Source organism: Aquarana catesbeiana, linkage group LG06 (assembly GCF_042186555.1).
Source record: "Aquarana catesbeiana isolate 2022-GZ linkage group LG06, ASM4218655v1, whole genome shotgun sequence".
In the NCBI taxonomy this organism is placed as follows: Eukaryota; Metazoa; Chordata; class Amphibia; order Anura; family Ranidae; genus Aquarana; species Aquarana catesbeiana.
In genome coordinates, this window is record NC_133329.1 from 150557332 (window position 1) to 150577697 (window position 20366).

At 44.1% G+C, this 20366-nt stretch overlaps 1 protein-coding gene across 2 annotated transcripts in view; it reads right to left on the minus strand.

Moving 5' to 3' along the window:
• Nucleotides 1-19702, minus strand: part of MCHR1 (melanin concentrating hormone receptor 1) — a 154109-nt gene extending 134407 nt beyond the window's left edge. For both annotated transcript variants that reach the window (XM_073591053.1, XM_073591054.1), the window contains exon 1: nt 19389-19702. In XM_073591053.1, the coding sequence (XP_073447154.1) occupies nt 19389-19470 (82 nt within the window). In that variant the 5' untranslated portion in view covers nt 19471-19702. The remainder of the gene's footprint in view (nt 1-19388) is intronic.
• Nucleotides 19703-20366: the final 664 nt, after the last annotated feature.

Sequence of the window (20366 nt, forward strand, 5' to 3'; positions counted from 1 at the left end):
AAAACTCAAGGCTCTGTTTACTTCGGCCACTATCCTCAAACATCCTAATCCTGCCTTACCTTTCGTATTAGAAGTGGATGCTTCTGAAGTTGCGGTAGGAGCTTATCTAAGAATATCTAGGGACGGCTAAGAGACTGAAACCCCAGCAAGCCAGATGGGCACTTTTTTTTCTTGATTCATATTCCACATCACCTACAGACCCGGATCCAAGAATGTCAAATCCGACGCTCTCTCCCGCATGTTCCTTAATTCAGAGAAAACCCTGTCTCCAGACACCATCCTCCCTTCTGGGAATTTCCTGATCCTACAAGAAGATCTAATCTCTCAGATCAGACGGTCCTCTATGGGAATGACATTACCTGCTGAAGCTTGTACCAAAGACGGGCTGTTCTGGTACAAAAATAAAATTGTGGTCCCTGAGGAGCTAAAAGTACGGGTGTTAAACTTGTGCCATGATCACAAATTGGCCGGTCACTTTGGCGCACGGAAGACAATTGATCTGGTACAACGCACCTTCTGATGGCCTCACCTTGTTAAGGATTGCAAGGAATATTTCGAGTCCTGTAATACCTGCGCCAGAAACAAGAATAGCCGGGTAAGGGCATGGGGTCTGTTGAAACCGTTACCGGTTCCAGAGAGACCATGGGCCATGATTTCAATGGACTTTATTGTTGAACTTCCCCCATCAGAAGGGTTCTCTTCCATCTTCGTTGTGGTAGACAGTCTGTCTAAAATGGCCCACTTCCTCCCCATGAAGGGCACCCCCTTGGCTATGGAAACCGCTACCATCTTCATCAAAGAAATTGTCAGATTACATGGAGTACCAACCAACATAGTTTCTGACAGAGGCGTCCAATTTACCTCCAGATTTTGGAAAGCCCTCTGTGGCTCCTTAGAGATTGAACTGTCATTTTCTTCGGCCTACCACCCTCAGTCAAATGGACAAACCGAAAGGACGAATCAGACCTTGGAGCAATACCTCCGCTGTTTTTCTGCATTTTCCCAGGACGACTGGGCTTCCCTGCTTCCCATCGCAGAGTTCTCCTACAATAATTCCCTGCATTCAGCTACCAATCAGTTACCATTCTATGCTAATTATGGCTTCCATCCATCCTTCTTGCCCGGATCTATACCCGAGTGTTCCGTCCCTGCAGTATCTGAAACCTTGGACTTTTTCTCAATAAACAACAAATTACTGCAGAATACCATGGCCAAAGCTCAGGAAGATTACAAAAGAATGTTTGACAGGAAAAGACGTGGAGAACTCGTCCTGGAACCTGGCAACTCAGTCTGGTTATCTACTACTAACCTAAAGTTGGCCTGTCCGTCCAGAAAACTAGGCCCTAAGTACTTGGGTCCTTTTCTGGTTAAAAGGAAAATTAACAATGTGGCATATGAACTTGACCTACCTAACGCCCTGAGGATACACCCAGTCTTCCATGTGTCCCTTTTGAAGCCGGTCACCCCCAATTCCTTTGTTGGCCGTAGTATCGGCCCACCTAAGCCTATCCTAGTTAATGGCGAAGAGGAGTTCGAGGTGGAGGCAATTTTAGATTGCAGAAGAAGACGCAACCAAGTTCAATACCTCGTAAAATGAAAGGGCTATGGGTCCGAAGACAATTCGTGGGAGCCAGAGAGCAACTTGCACGCCAGGGAACTCCTACAGTCATTTAAATCTTCTCACGCCTCGAAGATGGCCCAGCTGGGCATCCGGAGTCTGCCCTTGAGGAGGGGGCACTGTCAGAGAGGTTACCCGATTGGGCGCCGGTGCGCGCCGGGGCGCGTTGGTGCGCGTGTTCCTGTGTGTGCTGGGGCGCGTGTTCCTGGGGGCACCGGCGTGTCTGGTCTGGCCGGCCATGGCGTACAGGGTGGCGTCCGGGCGCGCGTGCGTGCGCGCGTTCGCCTATGGGCGTTACTGCGGGCATGCCTGGTAGTGCTGACGTGCACGCCGGTGTTCGGGGGCGCACTCGGGCGCGTGCGGGTGCGCGGGCGCGTGAGCGAATCGGCGAGCGCACAAGCGCGCCGTTTGGCGCCAATCGGCCTATTTAGGTCTGCCTCAATTCCTGTTCGGTGCTGCCTGATCAACAGCTCTGTGCCTAAGTTCCGTGATCCTCTCTGTGTTCCGTATCTCTGAAGTTTAACCTATTACGGCTTGCCTTTTGGACTTCCTTGACCACTGCCTGAACCCGACCCCGGCCTGTTTGACCCTGCTTCTGCCTGCTCCTTTTGTACCTCTGCTGCCAGCCTGTTGCCGACCTCTGCCTGTGTGTGACCTGCCTAGTAAGCTCCTGCTCAGCATCAGTTCCAGTGTTCCTGAGTTCTACCTGCTGCTTGAAAGACCACCTCTCTCCAGGATCCTCACAACAGGCCCTCATACCACTCCGTACTCGTGGGCTTCCTGTCTGCTCTATCAGGGGCCCCGAGTCAGATACGTAAGGGAGCCTACCCTCTGCCCAAAGCGAACTTCACCTGTCTGGTAAGTTAGGGACCTGACAGAGTGCCCAAGAAGGACAAGAAACTGGCAGTCATGTTCCCCCCAGCTGCAGCATACTGCCAAGTTTGCTCCAGTGACGAGGAGGGAGGGGATGATGAGGTCACTGACTGTACTTGGGTGCCTGAGAAAAGAGAGGAGGAGGAGGCACAACTCCATTGAAGCAGGATGTCCTCTAGGGGGCAGCTTAAGAGAAGCCACCCTATAGCATCACACCGCAAAGTTCCGCAGGTGCAGGGCGCTGCTAACTCCCTGCTGACTTTTAAAAGTTCCTTGGTGTGGGCCTTTTTTGATACGTGTGCAGCAGAACACACCGTTGCTGTTTGCAACCTATGTGTGAAGTGGATCAAGCATGGCCAGAACAGCAGCCTCTTGGGCACCACATGCTTGACCAGACATATGATGACCTGCAATGCAATCCATTGGCAAAAGCACTTGAAAGACCCACATCAAAGAAAAAGGCGGACTTCTCCTTGCTCCTCACCTAGGATCTCCAACCCTACTATACCTCCAATCCTCTCAAAAACCTGCACTGAAAGGAATGAAGGTATAGAAATAGGTGTCCAAAGTACTTACAGCTAATCTGCTAGCAGTACACCACCATCTGATTTTTAACAGGCAAATTTCCCTTCCCCAGTTGCTGAACCATAAAAAGAAATTCGGTCCCAGCCATCCACATGCTCAGCGTCTAAAGGCTAGCTTGGTCAAATTGCTAGTACTGCAACTGCTGCCTTTTCAGCTGGTAGACTCTGCCACCTTTCGTGAATTTGTGGAATGTGCTGTACCTCAGTGGCAGGTTCCAAAACACCATTTCTTTTCATGGAAGGCCATTCCGGCTCTCTATCGGCATGTGGAAGGCAATGTTTTGGCCTCCTTGGACAGGGTGGTCAGCAGTAAGGTTCATATTACCGCTCACTTATGGTCCAGCAGGTATGGGCAGAGACGTTACATTTCTTTCACGGCGCACTGGGTAACTCTGCTGACAGCTGGGAAGGATAGGGTTCTGCGTTGTTGGAGCTTGTTCCGCCACCACGCTTCCAAAATGCTAGTGGTGATTCTGACACAGCTCTCTTCTCCACCCCCTCCTGTTCTCCTTCCTCTGTGGCCTCTTCTGCAGATTTTTCCTCTGAACCAGCAGTGCTCCGTAAGCGTTCAAGGGGCTACGCAAGCAGTCAGGCTAAAAGATGCCATGTGGTGCTTGAGTTGGTCTGCCTAGGGGACAGGAGCCACACTGGGGCAGAGATTCTGTCAGCTCTGCAGAGTCAGGCTTAGTGGTGGTTGACCCCAATGCCAGCTTCAGCCAGGTAAAGTTTTATGTGACAATGGCAGCAACCTTCTCTCCCTCCGACAGGGACACTTGACCAAATGTTCCATGTTTGGCACACATCCTGAATTTGGTGGTGCAGCTGTTCTTGAGCAGGTACCCAAGCTTACAGGATCTCCTGAGGCAGGCCAGAAAAGTCTGTGGTCATTTCTGCCAGTCATACAATACCAGTGCTCGACTGGTTGACATTCAAAGGGAATGCAACCTGCCCACCAACCGCCTCATTTGTAACATACCCACCAGGTGGAACTCAACATTGGCAATGCTGCAGCAGCTGCACACACAGCAGAGGGCCATTAATGAGTACCTATACGAGTATGTCACCAGGACAGGGTCACGGGAGCTTGGCTTCTTTTCGCCATGCCCGTGGCTATTGATCAAGGATGCATGCACTGTCCTGTCATCATTTGAGGAGGCCACAAGGATTGTGAGCAGCGACAATGTATGCATCAGTGACTCTGTCCCTCTAGTATTCCTGTTGGAGCACACGCTTCATGGAATCATGGACACAGCACCTGAGGCAGAACAGCGGGAGGAAGAAGAGGACTTCCTTACCTCTCAAGGCCCCCTTTATCCAGATAGAATTCCTGCGGGCCCGCCAAACACACAGGAAGAAGAGGAGGAGGAGGATTGTGTCAGTATGGATGTAAAGGATAACACTCAGCAGCAGTCTCTAAGGGATGATTTTCAGTCCCCAGAAACCCAAGGAGTTGTACGTGGCTGGGAGGAGGTAGTTACAGATAATGTGATCCTTAATGGCCAAGAGGACTCAGAATCTAATGCCTCTGCAAACTTACGCTGCATGGCCTCCCTGATTCTGCAAAGCCTGCGAAAGGACCCAAGGATTCGTGGGATCAAGGAGAGGGATCATTACTGGCTGGCAACCCTTCTTGATCTACGTTACAAGGGTAAGGTTGCAGAACTCATCCTGCTTTTGCAGAGGGAACAGAGGATGAAACATCTTCAGGAGGCCTTGAAGAAGGTTTGTGCAACGCATTTCCAGACAATTTCCTGGTGCTGGACAACTTCCTGCTGAGGCTTTGTTCAGTCAGAGGAAGAGCGGTGGAGAACGTAATCTGCTAACCAATGCCTTTAAACAATCTTTCAGTCCTCATCGCCGTCTGATCAGTTCAAGCAACCATCACCAGCTTCTGCATTGCATGGTGCAGGAATATCTAGGGCAGACTTGGAGACCTTTCCAACAGAGCATCCACTGGGTTACTGGGTCTTGAGGATGGACCATTGGCCAGAACTTGCTCAATATGCAATTGAGCTACTGGCCTGTCCTTCATCTAGTGTGCTTTCTGAATGCACATTCAGTGCTGCTGGAGGATTTGTAATGGATCAAAGAGTGCGCCTGCCCACAGACTCCCTTGATAGGCTCACATTCATAAAAATGAATCAGTCTTGGATCAGCAGCTATCAAGCACCCGATGCTGATGTAACTGATTGAATTTGCTATGGATGTGGGATCCCTTGAAGGCTGCCTATGCTGACTATCCTTTTCCTCCTCAATCTTGATGATGCTAGCTTCCAACAGTATTTTGGTTTAGGGCACCACCACCACCCAAGGTCCAATTTTTCTGCCCCTGTTAGGGGCATACAGTTAAAATTGTTGATCTAATATTTCACAGCAGGGCCCATTCCTATGCCCAACAAGAGTATCTGTGAGGGGTTACAGTGTTGTGGCACGACCACCACCCAAGGCCCAACTTTTATGCTCCTGTTTAACAGGGGCATGTAATTACAATTTTTGATATAATATTTCACAGCAGGGCCTGTTCCTGCGCCCAACAAGAGTAACTGTGAGGGCTTATAGTGTTGTGGCACCACCACCACCACCCCACCCAAGGCCCATTTTTCTGCCCCTGTTTACCAGGGGCATGTAATTACAATTTTTGATATAATATTTCACAGCAGGGCCCGTTCCTGCACCCAACAAGAGTATCTGTGAGGAGTTACAGTGTTGTGGTACCACCACCACCCAAGGCCCAACTTTTCTGCCCCTGTTTAATAGGGGTATGTAATTACAATTTTTAAAATAATATTTCACAGCAGGGCCCGTTCCTGTGCCCAACAAGAGTAACTGTGAGAGCTTACAGTGTTCTGGTACCACCAACACCTAGGGTCCAATTTTATGCAGCATATATAGGGCAGGCCATATAGTATATATACACTATATATATATATATATATATATATATATATATATATATATATAGTATATACAGTGGGGCAAAAAAGTATTTAGTCAGCCACCAATTGTGCAAGTTCTCCCACTTAAAAAGATGAGAGAGGCCTGTAATTGTCATCATAGGTATACCTCAACTATGAGAGACAAAATGTGGAAACAAATCCAGACAATCACATTGTCTGATTTTTGAAAGAATTTATTTGCAAATTATAGTGGAAAATAAGTATTTGGTCAATATCAAAAGTTCATCTCAATACTTTGTTATATATCCTTTGTTGGCGATGACAGAGGTCAAACGTTTTCTGTAAGTCTTCACAAGGTTATCACACACTGTTGCTGGTATGTTGGCCCATTCCTCCATGCAGATCTCCTCTAGAGCAGTGATGTTTTGGGGCTGTCGCTGGGCAACACAGACTTTCAACTCCCTCCAAAGGTTTTCTATGGGGTTGAGATCTGGAGACTGGCTAGGGCACTCCAGGACCTTGGAATGCTTCTTACGAAGCCACTCCTTCTTTGCCCGGGCGGTGTGTTTGGGATCATTGTCATGCTGAAAGACCCAGCCGCATTTCATCTTCAATGCCCTTGCTGATGGGAGGAGGTTTACACTCAAAATCTAACGATACATAGCCCCATCAATTCTTTCATGTACACGGATCAGTCGCCCTGTTCCCTTTGCAGAGAAACAGCCCCAAAGCATGATGTTGACACCCCCATGCTTCACAGTAGGTATGGTGTTCTTTGGTTGCAACTCAGCATTCTCTCTCCGCCAAACACGACTAGTTGTGTTTCTACCAAACAGTTCTACTTTGGTTTCATCTGACCATATGACATTCTCCCAATCCTCTTCTGGATCATCCAAATGCTCTCTAGCAAACCTCAGAAGGGCCCTAACATGTACTGGCTTAAGCAGGGGGACATGTACCTAATAATAAACCTCATAAATTGCTTAATTTCCAATTATTAGGTTTTATAGTTGTGTCACTGGAAAAACCTGGTATTAAAAGATTCTCGTAATTGTCTAAAACACATAGATCTTCTCTGAGGATAGATCTAGCCTTTGATAATATTTCCATGCTGCAGGTGGTGCATAGTGGAAATTATCTCCTGGAAGGCCTGTCAGACCATACCCCATTATCTGTTGTCCTGGCATTTCCATCATGTACTAGGTGGGGGTGCTTGGAGACTGAATCCAGGGTGGTTGGACGTGGAGTTAGTGTCCACCAACTTCCACCAGCTTCTGTTTTTACTGCATACTGGGAGGACAATCACTCCTCGTCGGCACTTCCTGTGGTGTGGGATGCTTTTAAGACATATATGCAGGGGCAGTATTTTTCAGCTATCAAGAGTGCATGTAGGGACTTTAATGCCACCTCACAGTGGCTGCAGGAGGAGTGGAACTGTGAGATTACTCATGCCTCTGCCTCCTTTGATAACACTTATGTTGCACTGTTGGAAGCAAGGCGCCAATATGCTCTCCATGTAACTGAACTGACGTAAACATGTTGAATACGGAGGGCTGAGTCTCTTTTTGATCAGGATGACAAGAATGAAAATTATTGCCCATGCTTGTAGTGGACCAAAGGATCCCCTTCCTTTAGAGACTGGGCCGCAGGGCAGTATTCCAACATGATAACGAACCCAAAAAAACCTCCAAGACTGCCTTGCCAAAGAAGCTGAGAGTAAAGGTGATGGACTAGCCAAGCATGTCTACAGACCTAAACCCTATTGAGCATCTGTGGGGCATCCTCAAATGGAAGGTGGAGGAGCGCAAGGTTTCTAACATCCACCAGCTCCGTGATGTGGTCACGGAGGAGTGGAAGAGGACTCAAGTGGCAACCTGTGGAGCTCTGGTGAACTCCATGCCCAAGGGGGTTAAGGCAGTGCTGGAAAATAATGGTGGCCACACAAAATATTGACACTTTGGGCCCAATTTGGACATTGTACTCACTTTTGTTGCCAGTGGTTTAGACATCAATGGCTGTGTGTTGAGCTATTTTGTGGGGACAGCAAATTTACACTGTTATACAAGCTGTACACTCACTACATTGTAGAAAAGTGTAAATTCTTCAGTGCTGTCACATGAAAAGGTATAACACTCACCTTTTCACCATGAAAATCGGGTGCAAATAGTGTACGAGCGTTATACGCCAATACTTCAATTTTAGCTGCCTCGGAGGGTACAGGGTGGGGGGAGGGACAAGCGCCGTCAGATTACATACAGTGAGAATCTCCTGTTTACTTGGCGGCCTTTGTAATAGGAAGTCCCGTCTCCAGGGCCGCCATTGAACCACTGTTCTGTCTAACACAGGAGATTCTCACTGTATGTAATCTGTGGACGCTTGTCCCGCTCCCTCCCTGTCCCCTCTAGGCTGCAGATAGGCATCGATCAGGCTGCACTGATGGTAATGGTGGGGCTGCTGCATTGAAGGCAATGGTGAGGCTGCTGCATTGATGGTAATGGTGAGGCTGCTGCATTGATGGCTATGGTGAGGCTGCATTGATGTGGACTGATGAGGCTGCATTGATGGCACTTGTGAGGCTGTAGATGGGCATTGATCAGGCTGCATTGGTGGCAATGGTGAGGCTGCAGATGGGCACTGACCCTTATTTTTCTTCAAAGTTCCTTATTTAAAATTTACTTTTTTTCCTGAAACTTCCCTCTTAAAATAAATGTGCGTGTTATATGCCTAAAATATTTACTAAAATGTGAGGGGTGTAATCACTTTTGTGAGATACTGTATGTGCCTTGTACATTGCCTTTTTTATTTTTAGTGTATAAACTTTTGGATTATTGTTAAAAGCAATAAAAAGGATTTTCCAAAAAAAAAAAAACACTTCCATTGGCATGTGCAATTTGGCCTTGCCCAGTACTCCCCACAAAAATGCCTTTGATATGTCACCTGGGTGCCTTAGGTGTTTCATAATCCTGGTGTAGCCAGGAGCTGGATATCTACCTATTTCTGCAATCAGGAGACACATTGTGGCATTGTTGCAGGGGGAGCTGTTTCCCTCTAGTGATGAGTTGATGCTGACCTGTTACCTCCTTAATCAGAGACAATCCAGAGCAAAGCATTTTGGGACATGTAGTACGGACGGGATTCGTCCTCTGGCTGAAGGATGTGGAACTACAACAACCAGCTGGCTAATGGGGAAGAGTAGACTGCTAGGACAGACTATAAGAGGGAGGAATTGAGGCCTGGCGTGCTCTCTTGGGACCCGGCGTGGATCTGTATGCAGGGAATTTGTTATAGTGTGCGCTGCAGCTGAGTCGCGGCAGGCTTTGCAGAATTATCGAGCGGATATCTGGAGGGACACCTGTGGACAGCTCCCTTTAGCTGTTCGGCAGCAGCCTGGAGTCCGCTCCAATACCATCCATCCTGCAGTAGTATCAGATTCGGGTGAGCTGTGGTGCAGTGCGGTGAAGGCCAGAAGTCATCCCTTGAGCCACATTCCTGAGAGATCATCACCATCATCATCATTTTCATAACTATCAACATCATCATCACCATCTCCTGTTCCAGTGTGGTGAGCGGGTAACAGCCCAGTCTTATAGACACTGTATATAGACATCATTGTCTACTGCACTCCTTGTCAGCTTTAGTATCAAGGATCTAGATTACATATCATAGACACTATATACAGACATCTTTGCTTTCCACAGTTCTGCTGTTGCTTGTAGTTCTACAAAATGTAACATCTTTCAGTCAGTGATCACTGTGAAACCAGTTACAGTTTAATTTTCCCAGGAAGATTGTTTGCTTTCTATTCTCAACTTATTGGGTCATTTACTCCGCTTTACCATCCAAAATTTTTTGCATGCCATCAAACATCAAACAGCTAGCTGAAGATTACCAGGATTGCCACACAGCAACACAGAACTACTTTCACCTCCCCACTTTAGGGATTTATTTCATTAAAACTCATAGAGTTATAATTCACCAAGAGCTTTCTGAAAGAGCGGGTTGAATTGCAACACAGTTCTCTTTGCTAAAAGTTGTATTTGTTATTTACTGTTCTGCATTTATGTGTGAAGGAGCAGTAGAGAGGGGTCTGACACTCATACGAGCCATTCCTCTGCACTATTGTAGCCTATTCACATAGACATTTTATACGCTCATTTGAGCACAGGGACTAAGGTGTTTACTGTAGAATGTTTAAATCTCGTGTGATTGTTATTTAGTTATTAATGACATTCCTGTGTGAGACAATATTTTAAGGTGTAAACATAGGTGTGCACAGCCTATTGCATTAGGGTTTGCACTCCAAAGCTCAAACACACATTACCGATCACTTACTGTGTTCACAAAGGGAAAGGGCCAGTAAATGATATATTTACTGGCCCCTTACCCCACTCCTTTTGAAACCTCCCCCGTGTGTGCCTGCAGCAGCAGCCTTTGGGAGAGAAGAGGAAGGAAGCTGGAAGTGCTGCGGGGAGCAGGAATGAGCCAGGGCAGTAGAGGGAATCTGCGTTGCACAAGGTGATTAAGGTGTGCCCAGGCACCCCTGGCACACCCTGTGCGCATGCTTATGGGTGTAAACTTGAGTTGACTCCTTTTCTTTTTTCCTTCCATCTCATTTAGTAAATTTTGCTGATTTAACCAATTTTGTGTATTTCCTTCTTATTGTTGTCATTTGAAGGGGAAAGGGAAAAAATGTATGAACCCAGGGTGTCAGAGGACTCACAGGGTCAGGGCAACCAGGGGGGTATTGCCCTATCTTGCGACCCTCAAGAGGGCAGCGCTACACTGGCAACATGGCCTCTAATATGAATAAGGCTTTTTATTGTTTATTTCCTTCTCCTGACTGTATATATATATATATATATATATATATATATATATATATATACCGTATTTATCGGCATATAACACACACTTTTTTCCCCTGAAAATCAGGGGAGAATCGTGGGTGCGTGTTATAGGCCGATCCCCCCAATTTTGTATGATCGGAGTGATCGCGGCAATTGCCGCGATCGCCGTCGACATACACAGCCGTGTGTAAATTCAAATATGGCGTCGAGACTGCAGGAACTCGGCGGAGCCGAGATACACATACCCGAGAGTCCTCGGCTTTTCTCGGCGCCGCTTACAGTCCCACCCATAGGGCGGGACTGTAAGCGGCGCCAAGAAAAGCCGAGGACTCTCGGGTATGTGTATCTTGGCTCCGCCGAGTCCCTGCAGTCTCGGCGCCATATTTGAATTTACACATATGCTGTGTATGTCGGCAGGGATCGCGGCGATCCCACAAAGCTGCACTGGGGCAAGGCTGCACGGGGGCAAGGCTGCACGGGGGCAAAGCTGCACTGGGGCAAAGCTGCACTGGGGCAAGGCTGCACTGGAGAAAAGCTGCACTGACAAGGCTGCACTGGGGCAAGGCTACAATGGACACTGGGGCAAGGCTGCACTGACAAGGCTGCACTGACAATTCTGCACTGGGGCAAAGCTGCACTGACAAGGCTGCAATAGAAACTGGAGCAAGGCTGCACTGACACTGAAAAGGCTGCAGATGGACACCGATAACGCTGCATTGATCGGCATTTTAATGTAAGTTTTTCTTCCTTAACCACTTGCCGACCGGGCCATAGCCGAAAGATGGCTACAGCGCGGTCGGCTAGTTCTGGGTGGACGTCCATGGACGTCCTCCCAGAATACTGCTCTCGCGCGCCCCCTGGGGCGCGCACCCGAGAACTTCCGTGACCGCCGGGTCCAGAGGACCCGGCGCATCACGGATCACGGTAAACGGCCGCTGATTGCGGCCGTTTACCATGTGATCGCTCCGTCAAATGACGGAGCGATCACATGTCAACAGACCGGCGTCATGTCATGACGCCGGTTCCTCCCTCCCCTCTCTGTACCGATCGGTACAGTGTGAGGGGAGAGGGGGAGGGATCGGATGGCAGCACCGCTGTGGGCTGCATGTGTAGTGCCCACAGCGGTGCTCAGTGACAATTGTAGTCACATCCATCCATCCCTCCATGCTCAGCCATCCCTGCATAATACCCTGCAATACTCTGCATAATACCCTCCAATACTCTGCATAATACCCCGCAATACTCTGCATAATACCCTGCAGTACTCTGCATAATACCCTGCAATACTCTGCATAATACCCCGCAATACTCTGCAATATACCCGGCACTACTCTGCAATATACCCAACAATACTCTGCAATATACCCGACAATACTCTGCAATATACCCGGCACTACTCTGCAATATACCCGGCACTACTCTGCAATATACCCAGCAATATACCCTGCAATATACCCGGCACTACTCTGCAATATACCCGGCACTACTCTGCAATATACCCCGCAATACTCTGCAATATACCCAGCAATATACCCTGCAATATACCCAGCACTACTCCGCAATACTCTGCAATATACCCGGCACTACTCTGCAATATACCCAGCAATACTCTGCAATATACCCTGCAATATACCCTGCACTACTCCGCAATACTCTGCAATACCCCGCAATACTCCGCAATTTTTAACCAGTTCCCGCCCACAGTCATATGACGTCCTTGACTTTGAGCGGGGATATCTGAATGATGCCTGCAGCTACAGGCATCATTCAGATATCAGCTTTTTTAGCCGGCGATTTCCTACACCATAAGAATGATCATAGCGGCTGTTCCACTGCTTGATCGTTCTTATGGGAGGCGAGAGGGGACGTCCCCCCCTTCCCGCCACCCTCCGGTGCTTCTACCGACTCACCGCTACGATCGAAGCCAAGATCGTTTTTTTTTTTTTTTTTTATTTCAGACACAGCCTAGAGGTGAGATGTGAGGTCTTATTGACCCCATATCTCACTGTAAAGAGGACCTGTCATATCATATTCCTATTACATGGGATGTTTACATTCCTTGTAATAGAAATAAAAGTGATCAAAAATTTTTTTGGGGGGGAAAAAGTGTCAAACTAAAATAAATAAAGTAAAATAAACAATAAAAAAAAAAAAAAATTTTTAAAGCGCCCATGTCCGTGTGCTCGCATGCAGAAGCGAACACATACGTAAGTCCCGCCCACATATGAAAACGGTGTTCAAACCACACATGTGAGGTATCACTGCGAACGTTGGAGCAGGGGGAATAATTTTGGCCCTAGACCTCCTCTGTAACTCAAAACATGTAACCAGTAAAAAATTTTAAAGCGTCACCTATGGAGACTTTTAAGTAGTGACGTTTGGCACCATTCCACGAGAGTGTGCAATTTTGAAGGGTGACATGTTAGGTATCTATTTACTCAGCGTAACTTCATCTTTCACATTATGCAAAAACATTGGGCTAACTTTACTGTTTTGTTTTTTTTTAAAGCACAAAACTGTTTTTTTTCCCAAAAAAACGAGTTCTAAAAATTGCTGCGCAAATACCGTGCGAGATAAAAAGTTGCAACAACCGCCATTGTATTCTCTAGGGTCTTTGCTTGAAAAAATATATATATAATGTTTTGGGGTTCTATGTAATTTTGTAGCAAATAAATTATTATTTTTACATGTAGGAGAGAAATATAAGAATTGTCCTGGGTGCTCCAGAACGCCTGGAGGTGCTCCGTGCATGTTGGGCCTCTGTATGTGGCCACGCTGTGTAAAAGTCTCACACATGTGGTATCGCCGTACTCGGGAGTAGTAGCAGAATGTGTTTTGGGGTGTAATTTGTGGTATGCATATGCGGTGTGTGAGAAATAACCTTCTAATATGACAATTTTGTGAAAAAAAAAAAAAGAAAAAAAAAAATCTTGATTTTGCAAAGAATTGTGGGAAAAGATGACAATTTCAAAAAAACTCATCATGCATCTTTCTAAATACCTTGGAATGTCTTCTTTCCAAAAAGGGGTCATTTGGGAGGTATTTGTACTTGTACTTGTACTCTGGCATGTTAGGGTCTCAAGAAATTAGATAGGCCGTCAGTACTTCAGGTGTGATCAATTTTCAGATATTGGCACCATAGCTTTTGGACTCTCTAACATTCACAAAGACCAAATAATATACACCAAGTTGTACTTATTTTTACCAAAGATATGTAGCAGTATAAATTTTGGCCAAAATTTACGAAGAAAAATTACTAATTTGCTAAATTTTATAACAGAAACAAAGAAAAATTCATTTTTTTACCAAATTTTCAGTCTTTTTTCTTTTATAGCGCAAAAAATAAAAAACCCAACGGTGATTAAATACCACCAAAAGAAGGCTCTATTTGTGTGAAAAAAAGGACAAAAATTTCATATGGGTAAAGTGTTGTATGACTGAGTAATTGTCATTCAAAATGTGAGAGCACCGAAAGCTGAAAATTGGTCTGGTTAGGAAGGGGGTTTAAGTGCCCAGTGGTCAAGTGGTTAAACTTTACTCCTAAAAGTTTTTTCCTTAAAATTCCCTCCTAAACTTGGGGTGCATGTTATACGCCGGCGCGTGTTATACACCGATAAATACGGTATATATATATATATATATATATATATATATATATATATATATATATACACATTTCACACTGTATACATGTATCTTAATGCATTGATATGTGGATGTGTATGCATGTGAATACATATGTAGATACTAGTTTCTTAGACATCCTGGTATATATATATATATACTTGTTTTTGATGCATTTTTATATGTTCTACAGATGAAATATAGTTTTTTAGTTTGCTTTAGGGGTAACCTATAAAATGGTGATCATGGATCAACCTTTCAATAATCAACAAGGTTGTTATAAGGTACGAAAGAAGGATGTACAATAAACCATATCACTTTAGGTAAACGATTGATGAGTAGTTAGGCCCCATTCACACTAGCGCGTTTTTTGATGCATTTTGCATTTTGCAGAAATGCACGGGAATTTTTTAACATGGGTTCCTATGGAACATGTTCACATCAATGCTTTTTTGTATCTCAGCGTTTTTGGAAAGGGTCGGGGACTTTTTTTCATGCAAAAAGCAGCGTTTTGCATGTAATGGTTTTCAATGGACAAGCATCAAAAACGCAAGTGCTGCGTTTTTGCAGCGTTTTTGCAGCGTTTTTGATGCGTTTTTGGTGCGTTTTTGCCGTTTTTTTTTTTTTTTTTTTTAATTTTTTTTTTTTGTAATTTTTTTTTAAGACTGTAAAAAAAAATGAAAAAAAAAAAAAAAAAAAAACGCAAAACGCAAATCGCGGCAAAAACGCGGCAAAAACGCCGCAAAAACGCGGCAAAAACGCAGCTCAAAAACGTGGCAAGCATGAAAAAAAACCCTCCAAAAACGCTCAAAAGCAACATGCATAGGTGTGAATCGAGCCTAACAGTATTTCCTGGGGAAAAAAGACAGACCCCCATTAGGCTGCACCTGTGGCCAGCAGTGGATAGCCAGGAGAGTACTTAGAAGACATGGTTTTAAGAGTTTCAAATCTTTCAATGCACATAATAAAGTGGTAGTAAGCTTCTGAAATGAAAGTGAAAAAGAGCATATTTGTTTAGAGTGTGTACTAACCTCAATTCAAAGCACCAAGTGTAATTTCTATCTCTTCTCTCTTCCCTCTACTATCTGCATTAGTCACTTCTGACAGGTTATGCTGACACCACAGAATCCTAGGAGACAGCCCCATCTCCCTCCAGCACTCAGAAGTCGATTGACAGCCTCAGCTGTTTATGTTTCTCTATGAGACTGTGTAGGGAGGGGAATGCCCTTTGAAATAAGTATTGCAGTGCTACAGGTTCCTATAATATTAGTGTGTCTCTAGAACCGGTGGCCTGCCGTAGGTTTCGGAAGCCTCACAAATGCATAGTCCACTGGAAAGGCTGGCAAAATGGTATAAATCAGCAAGGTGTATTTTTGTTATATATATATGCAGGGAAATACAGCCATTCTTCATGACATGATTAATCGTGTCCTAAATAGGGTCCTAGTGGCTGAAACATTGACATTTACTGGCTCAATTTCCCTGCATGCAATGAATAAAAATACACCTAGCTGATTTATACTGTTTTACCAGCTCATACTGTTGTGCCTGCCTTTCCAGTGGACTATGTATTGATGGGGAATGTCCTTTCCCTTCACTGAGGTCTCAGATTATATTCGGTTCTCTTCTCTGTGCTGTGCAGTGTGTGATGTCCCTGCCCCTTGCCTTTTAAAGCCAAGAAAAAGAATTTGAGCTTGTTTTAGTAGGCTGTAGAGAAGAGAGGGCTGCAGATAAACAGGTACAACTTAGATAGGAGGACTTGTTTTATCTCTGTATATCACCTGAGGCCAGTTACTCCAGTGGGGATATGTAAGGATTTACAACCACTTTAAGGACGTTATCTTACAGACTTAAAGATGTTTAATTTTTTCTGGCATAGGATTAACTAATTGACTTGATTTTATATATTTCATCTGATTGCTTGCTTTGCTTACATGGGTGTTTTGGTGATTCATTTGAGAAAATGAATGTACATATTTCAACGTTGCTTGATAAATGCTGCAGGATATAGCCACAAGTTTGCTTCATGCTGTTTACTGTATTTTGCTACAATGGAACAGAAGAAGCAAATGGAAAAGTGAGTGTTGTGATTTTCCTTACTTATATGTCTTGTGCCGACCAGTACTGTGTCAAGTGTCCTGTGCCATAAAACACAGAAATACTCACTTTATTAAAAAAAAAAAAAAAAAAAAAAAAAAAGCTACAATTATAAATCTTATAATATCCTATCAGAATTGTGAATTTGTTTTGTGTATGAAAAGATGAAAGTGTTTTCTCATTGGCAGCGATCTTCAGTTTAGTCATTATTAATTGTTAAAAAAATCACTTGTATGGGAGTTCCTTATATGATTTCACAACTAACTTTCTACTGGTAAACTTGCTGAAGTCCCCATGTTGGCAATGGTTGTCAACAGTGGAACCATAGTTTGCACTCAAATACAAAGAAGCCACAAATTATTTGTTAAGAATCTGTAGTTTTGACAAAGTATGAAAGCTTTTAAACTTGCCCACAACACTTACAGGAATGATGAAAGCTTTTAGAATGTGGTACACCTGACAGGTTACAGCTTGAAGATCGATCATAATCTTGATTTTTTGGTAGCACAACATTCACATGACTATGCAATCATATTGTACATGTTTACCTTTCTGCCCAGGTTCACACTGAGCTGCGGGAATGAGCGAGTTTAGCCGATTTCACTCCCGCATGTCAGTCCCGATTTCGGGCGCGATTTCAGAGACATCTGTACAGGTTTCTGCACAGATGTCAATGTAAATCGCAGCCCTAAATCGCAAAAAGTAGCACAGAAACTACTTTTTGAAATCGATGCTGTGCCGCTAATGCAGTGTCGCACTGATTAGGACAACAATGCCATTGCCAGAAATTGCCACCGATTCGACATGCGATTTTACATGTCAAATTGCATGTCAAATCGTACCAAATCAGCTAAGTCCTGGTTCACATTGATGCTACTTTGAAATCGCGCCCACTTCACTTGAAGTAGCAAGGTCAGCGCGATTTCAGTTGCTACTTGATAGACATCTGTGTGGCTTCATGCACAGATGTCTATTGAAGTCGCACCTGAAATCGGCAAAAGCAATGCAGGAACTACTTTTGCAAATCGGTGCAGCGCTGCAGAAATCGGTGTCGCACCAATTGGAACAGTGTCATTGCCTCCAATAGGCTCTCAAATTGCACGACAAATCGCTCCAATGTGAACCTAGGCTTAAGCCCAGTTGTGGTTTCCCCACCTTTCTCCTTATGGTTCTGTATCCCTACATGTTATGATTTTTAACAAATTTTTCCTTGGAAATACCTTAAAACGTTTGCTCTCTGAGTAAAATACCGATTTCTGCTCTCCCACTCCAGTGTTCTACACTTACAGAGCAAAGTAAGGCTACATTCGAATGGTCGAATAGGCCTGGTGGTGTGAATGACAGGAGCACTTTGTGTGTATCTGGCAGCAATCCCTGCAGGTGATCACTGGCTGTGTGGACAGCCATGGATAGCTGTGGCCACCGGCGACCTATCGTTGAAGTGTATAGGGCTTGGTAGCTGCAGCTAGCTTCTCACAGGTTGCAAAAGTTGCTGCAGTAATCAGCAGATTCCTGCCAGTGTCATCTGCACCAGGTCTGGTTGTCCATGGGAATTTTGCCGTTACCTCCAGGACAAGTGACTTATGAGGGAGAACAAGACAGAGGGTGCACCTGACCAGTTATTTTACTGAGTATTGAGTATATTAACTTTGGTGCCTATTGAACTGCACAATCATGTTTTGACACTCTACTAAACAGCTGTAACAGGAATGTGAAGCTAATAATATGAAAATGGAGGTTGATAGTACAATGTCTATCATACTGCCCAAATCTTTTTCTGTGATTTTAAAGATACTTTAAAGAGGTCGGGCTATGTTTATACCATTATATCTACCACTAAATATCTATACAGCCTCTTTTTCCTTTATCAACACTTTTTCTATCCCTCTATAATAATAACAAAAATGGTTATGCGGTTTTAAAATATAGTACTTTCCTTTATGACACATATAACAATACCACTATACACTCTGGAGCAGGGCTTAATCAGAACAGAGCTGTTCATGAATATGAGGCAGTCTTGAAAAAATCTCTAGGGTACTAGCTACTAATAACTCAGACATATCACTATGTTTAGAGACACAAACTTGCTATGAATGGCTGTAGGTAGAGGAGTTTAACACATCAGTAGGGAGACATGTCTAAATCATTGTCTCCCTTTCCAAAACAGACTGTATAATGATTTGGAAAATCCTGTGGTAGCCTGATAATAGCAGTGACGGAGGCACAAGCTGATTTAATATTGACATACATAATTATGGAGCAAGACTTTAAGTCCTTTCAATGAGATTGTGCATGACAGATTTTGGGATGCTAAAATCAAAAGTCAAACATTTTGCAAATGTAACATTTTGTGAATGTTAAAAATATATACATTTCCATATGTATATTTATAAATGCACAGTGTGCATAAATATAAATACAAGCTTTACATTTACATTTATAATTGTCTGTAATATAAGCTAATATATAAATTTAGAGAACAATTAGGCAGTTCAAAGAGCACTGATAATTTATGAATGGAAGTACCCTACAGTAACCAATCAAATTTCCCTTTAAACAGTTCAGCGGAGTCAGAACAATAAAATATGGTTGATATATAACATATGACATAACTTTGCACAGGTCTATTTGCCTTAATAAATATTAAGCCTACTGTTATATTTTTATTTCAGAATGTGAAATAACCTGTACATACATCTTCACATGGTATTTTAGAAATCAGTCCTTCTAAACAAACTGTCTCCTTTTTCACTTTTAGTGCCAAAATGGTATGACAAAAATCTATACAATGAAACAACCGTGAAATGAGGATGTGATGATAGGATACATGGACACAACTACCCACCAAAAGAAGAAAAGTTGTGATATAGATGGGAATTGTTGTCTTGAAGATTTATGTCTTCTTCCAGATCTGCAAGGAAATCCATCTTTTATGGCTTGGCAGGTCGCCTATATAGTTGATTAGCCTGGTCAACTGATATTTAGCATTGTCCCTGCTAGCTGCAGCCTCTTGTAGGAGAAGGTAACAAACATGTGGATTCCAGCATCTCTGAATACAATCTGCTTTTGCCAGCAGAAGCTGCTGTGTAGAATGTAGCACAGAATGAACAGAGAATCTGCCAGCTCCTTGCACCACCCTCTGACTAAAGTGACAACACATTCATTTAATAAAGGAAGCTGTCAGCGGAATACTAGAAGCTTGTCCTCAATGTATCAGAAAGGATTGTGATCAATGCAGACAACCGTTTGTTGCACCAACCAAATATTAATTTTATTTTTTAATTGAAAAAAAAGAAGCATGAATAGAGAGAAAAGCAAATCTTTTCTAAAGGAACCCACTGGAACACAACCAATTTTAAGATTTGAAATCCTCTAGACCCTGGGTGGAAGAATGCTTTTAAGTATATGCCTTTAGCTGTCAGCATGAATTATAAAGAGCTGAAGGTTTTTTGGGTGAGATTTAATATTGAACAAGCAACATTACCTTTTCCTTCTATTTTTTTTCCCCTTAAAACTAGAAACTGATTTTTGCTGTTCTGTTGTTGGCTTTTGAAGAAGCCTTTCTAATTAAATGTGGCAGTACCTACAGGCAGAGTGCCTTAGTTCAAAGAATGATGCGCTGTCGCTTTCAGGTAATTAGAAGCGTATTGGAAAATGGGAAGTGTGTTTTCCGCAGGAGATACTAATCACACTAGTATTAGCATTATAAGTAAAAACACAACCTAGGGAGAAAATGTCATTTTTTTGTGATGGATTGGCTCTAAGTGGACCCTTACTGAAACCAGGGGGGTATGCCCTGTTCTAATTAGCATTGCATTTAATT